Below are 5,318 nucleotides of genomic sequence, written 5' to 3'. Positions count from 1 at the left end.
ATGGACAGATTTCGACAACACCCAAACTTTTCTCCCGTTTTTCTTCTCTGTTTTTTTTCCCTAGATGAGCTGCTGTCCAGATCTGCAAATATAAAGCACTTTAGCCGACGAAATTAAAGTTGATCATAGCCGACGAAAAAATAGATTCGTCGGTCTGGTTTTTCTATTTTCGTCGGCTAAAGCCTTTCTTTTGGTAGTGTCTGGATAGGAACTGTATATATATATATATAGTCATTCTCAGCTGCGGACGTCCACATTTATTCTTACGGTGCAGATTTCCACTTTGCACTCACTTTTTAATCGAATTTTCACATCTCCACCGTTTAGTATTTAGATACTAATGTATAGATCATCTCTGCGAAATTTCAGCAAATTTGGTTATCATTAAGACACTCAAAACTGCGTTTTTCTGTTATAAACATGAACGGTTCAAGTTCGACAGAATTATGCTCATCCATTTGTTTAATCGAGTTTCAGTGCCTTAATGATAATCAAATTGGTTGAAATTTTGCAGAGATGATCTATTTATTAGTATCTAAAGACTAGACGGTGGAAATATGAAAATACGATTGAAAAATGAGTGTAAAGTGAAAATTCGCATCGTAAGAATAAATGCGGACATCCGCACCTGAGAAAAAAATAATGTGTGTATATATATATATATACAGCAAGGATCCAAGGAGGACGTCCGTGAGTTTGCAAATGTGCGGATGTGTTGATCTCAGCCGTTCGCTGTTTTAAATTAAAAGGGACGCTCACGATTTGCTATTCCAAAAACAAGCGTGGGTCGAGTAAAAACCCGACTCGTCAGTTTTAGAATCAAGCGTCCAATGTTGATGAAAAATCTGATTTTGGTCTCTTCATCTGAAGTACTCCTCCCATAATCCATGTCTTTCACAATTGATGCTTGAGCTCATCTCACTTTGTACGATTTTCACCTCGAACTCAACTTTTCACCTCAAGCCCGATTCCTTAGTCCTTAGCTCAATCTCAATTGTGAGTGACACAACCAAACCCCACAGTCGTCGTCTCTAATAATCCACAAATCACAGTCGTCATCTCCAAATCTGACTCCTCCCGTTGGTTTCTCAACCAAAATTTTCTTCTTTTCCTCTCTCTTTGGATCCCCACTGTGTGTATATATATATTAGAAAGTGATGGTCAAAAGTTGAGAGACTTTGAAGCACTTATACTCATCTATAACTTTTCTCGAATATGGGTTCTCTGTTTCTTGTAGGTTTGATTTCCAATTACAAGGTTTTGGGTTTTTTTCTTATTTGGGAATTTTTCTTCTTTCTGTTTTTACTCTTTTGATTTCCATTGCTGATTTTTTATATATATATTTTTTATTACTGATGCATCCAATACTTTGCCTTACATGATGATTTCAGATTGGATATTTGGTTTACTTATTTAGCTTCTAAAATGTTGAGTAATTTGGTTTACAGATTTGGTCTTTTAATTTCACTTGTTGATAGAAAGGGTGTGACATGACCTTAAATTTAACATGACATCTATTGTTGTATGCAGGTCTGTTGGATATGCAACACTGCCTCTTCTTAATAGACATATAGCTGAGGCCCTTACTACTCAATTACATTCTTCTTTCTGTTTTCCTCTTCATCTGAATCATGTTGTAGGTCTCATGAGGATGTTGCGAGTGTCATTGAGGATGTTTGATTCAAGCTCACCAAGATGTGCAGTTAAAGTCTTGATCTTGATGTAGATACATAAGCATGAATCGTTTGTTTGTCAAACGTGCGAGCTTATTTAAGAATGTGTACAATTTGTGTAAGAATGATTTGATAGGTGATCAAAAGTTTAAAAGAAAGCATTTTGCAAGTTTAATTGAGGTCTTAAAACAACCTTGTTTCATTATAGAATTCTTGCTGGATATATAATTTAACTTTCTTATAGGGATTTCATCCCTCATCACAGTACTACAAAGTCTAAAGCAAAAGAAGCCTTTTCTCCAAGATGAACTTTCCAAAAGAATGGATTACAGACCTATAAATAAGGCCAACAAAATTGTGTACTGGTATCACAAAATAAGAGAGATTTCTTCTCAATAAAAAGATACTCTGCTTTGCACAAATTGAAGCTCATTCACATAGAGAGTTTGTTGATATTGACTGGTGTGATGCAGAAATTTTTCTATCCTGCAGATATCAACAAATTGATCAGTTATAAGTTATAACACTATTCCAAATGAATTCCATCACTTTGACTAACCATAGCATTATAGTAATCTAAATGAATGCTAGGAAAGCATAGCATCAACAAATTGGTCAGTTTAACACTAACATTTGAAGTTGTAACAAAGACCTTGAAGTTCTCTTCTTTTTATTCCAGTAAGCTTCAATTTTAAAGCAAAGACCAGTCAAGTCTTTCTAGTCTAGCTTAATTCAATCAATGATAATTTAGCTCAAAAGCATTTTCGTTTGTGCTCAGCTAAAATCAAACACCCTGTCTTTATAAACTATACACTAACACTATCTGAATCTCAAACCAAAGATAAATTAATGTGAAATTGCTCAGCTATAATAATAACACAACCAATAAAACAATTATTCTATGCATCTGAATTTACCTGGTGATGAACAACCATCTTCATCCTGCATACTAGTGGAACTTGAATCTCCATCCTGCATACTGGAGGAACTTGAATCTCCATCTTTGTTAACAACATGTCTACAAAGATAAGAAAAAAAAAAGTCATAAGTTTCAATTAATAAACTTTTCATATATAAACAGCAATCCCAAACACAATGAACAATAGATTCTTACTTTCCATGAAGTGTTGGACAATTCCTTTTGTCATGTGACTGACCAAACAGTCCACATCCATGACATTGCCTCCCTTGGTTGTCCTTTACCTTAACTTTTTTCTTCTCTTTACCTTTCTTCAACCTTCTCCCACACCCTTTTGCCCTCACTTGATTTGGTTCATTAAAAGTATGCTGAATACTACCAGACTTGGCCCCCAAAACTATCGCATTTTGTCCACTTTCATTGCCAGCCAATGTTTTAATATTCTCAAAGAAATTATCAATGGATTCCATGAAGAGCTGACTAGCCATATCACTCACCATTGCCTTATCAATTGCATCTGTAGCATGTTGTAATAGCTTAGTCCTCCTTTCAAGTAAAGCTTTATTATCATGTATCTCTATGCCATGAGAGTCGAACACGGTACCATGCCTTGCAGATTTAGTCCATCTCTTTAAGATATATTGAATAGGCAATTCATCTATATCTTGGATTTTTATCAAATATGACAAAACATGCCGACATGGGAGCCCTTCACTCTCAAACTTTCTGCAGCTGCATGATGCAAAATTAGAATACTTTTCATAAATGACTTCACGAAACTTACAAGTATCAATGTTCTTTCTTATAACCTTAAACACACAATGAGTGGTATTTTCTCTTAGAAGTTCCAACTTATATTTGAAGCTCTCTCTCAATTGTTCTTGAACTTCATAAAATTTCTTGCGTGTGTAAACCTTGGCCATATGTTCTTCTACATCAAGGGACATGACTGTTTTTGCCTTCTCATCAATATTCATATGATCTTCCTCTAACTCGTTATGACGTTGGTGTATAAGTTCCCTCTTGAACTGAACCATAAATTCCACCAATGAATTCCACTCAGAAACATAACTCTTGAAGAAAAAATGTTGACTCTCTGCTCTTTGACTACTTGACATTCCAGCTGAGAAAACATGATTGACATGTGATGGTATCCATGATGAGCGAATTTCATATATTGACTGCAGCCATTTGTTATCACTCAACCCCACTCTTCTCAATAATTTCAATCCATCTTGAATCAAACTCTTCTTTACTACTTGAATTCCATATGCAGCTATGAAAGTCTTGGTAGTAGTCTCGATATTTTATCGCATCTAGCTTCTCTGAAAACTTGTTTAGAATGTGCCAACTGCAATACCTATGAAATGTTTGTGGGAGGGCTTCCGAAATGGCTTTAGTCATGGCAGGATCTTGATCAGTAATAATCATCATGGGGGCGTTTCCTGGCATAACATTCAAAAATTCCTTGAATAACCAAACAAAGGAATCAGCAGTCTCATCGTTTAAGAATGCACAACCAAATATGATTGACTGCCCATGATTGTTAACACCAGTGAATGGTGCAAAAATCATCCCATATCGATTTGTATTGTATGTAGTATCAAAAATAACTACATCTCCATAAAAGCTGTAAGCTCGTCTTGAAATTGAGTCGGCCCAAAAACATCGTTTTACTCTATCTTCCTCATCTGATTCTATTGTATATACAAAAGAAGAATCTTTTTCTTTCTCATTCTGAAAATGCATATACAATAGATCCCCATCATGTCCTTTCTTCTGTTGACGACAAGCTCTTCCATAATTATAGAAATCACGTTGGATACAACCAATGTTTTCAATGCCACCTGCTTGAACACCAAAGAAATCGAACTGTTTGTGTTTCTGAACATTTACCAAGCTTAATTGCTCTGATAGAACTTTGTTAACTTTTGAAAGACCACGGTGGGATCTCAACAGATGTACTCTACTCGGGCTTGTTAATGGGTGGTTGTGACCCTCGACAAACACAGACACTACATATCTTCCAGACTCCTTCTTTCTCACAACTGCGATTCTCGCATCACAACCCACTTTTGGCAACCCTCTCTTACGTTTTTCTCCTTCTACTTTGGAATTTCCTTGCTTATAACAAACATATTCCTTCCTCAGAAGTAGGGTACCGTCCTTACTAGTGGCAGTAGTATGGCTCCTAGTACTAAAACCTGCATCTTTTGCATATCTGTTGTAGAATTTAGCAACGTCATCTACTGTTTCAAACTCTTGGTGTAATCTAGGCTTCAGCTCAATCTTTACTTGAGGAATATAGACTTGATCATCCTCTGACTCCATTTGTCTCTAGATTGAGAACCACATATATATGCACCTGAACCAATATCAATGAAAAGAAAAAATTCCAAACCAATCAAAAACAAAAAATCACTCGTGCTTAATATTGGTCTAGTATATATATTAGAACTGTAGGTGAGACAATGCTTATCAATCTATTTGAAAACACAATGACATCAACAATGGAAATAAAAAGAGTACAAACAGAAGCACAAGAAGAAAAGTCCCAAATAAGAAAAAAAACCCTAAATAATTGCAATCGGAAATCAAATGTATAGGAAGGAGAGAAACCCATACTTGATAAAAGATGTAGATGAGTATCGATGCTTCAAAGTATCCAACTTTTGGCGCCAAAGCTCTCAACTTTTGGCCATCACTTCTAATATATACATAAACAC

At 35.6% G+C, this 5,318-nt stretch overlaps 2 protein-coding genes across 2 annotated transcripts; both read right to left on the bottom strand.

The window, feature by feature from the left end:
• Positions 1–2,154: 2,154 nt before the first annotated feature.
• On the bottom strand, positions 2,155–3,710 carry LOC101312146 (protein FAR1-RELATED SEQUENCE 5-like). The gene is made up of 3 exons (XM_004297944.1): positions 2,788–3,710; positions 2,591–2,691; positions 2,155–2,159 (listed from the first exon to the last, which is right to left on the bottom strand). The coding sequence occupies exons 1-3, from the start codon at positions 3,708–3,710 to the stop codon at positions 2,155–2,157; spliced, it is 1,029 nt and encodes a 342-aa protein (XP_004297992.1).
• Positions 3,711–3,789: 79 nt separating this feature from the next.
• LOC101311854 (protein FAR1-RELATED SEQUENCE 5-like) lies at positions 3,790–4,923 on the bottom strand. Its single transcript, XM_004297943.1, has one exon. The coding sequence runs from the start codon at positions 4,921–4,923 to the stop codon at positions 3,790–3,792; it is 1,134 nt and encodes a 377-aa protein (XP_004297991.1).
• Positions 4,924–5,318: the final 395 nt, after the last annotated feature.

Source organism: Fragaria vesca, linkage group LG4 (assembly GCF_000184155.1).
Source record: "Fragaria vesca subsp. vesca linkage group LG4, FraVesHawaii_1.0, whole genome shotgun sequence".
Lineage (NCBI taxonomy): Eukaryota > Viridiplantae > Streptophyta > Magnoliopsida > Rosales > Rosaceae > Fragaria > Fragaria vesca.
This window is presented reverse-complemented; position numbering and strand designations above follow the sequence as displayed.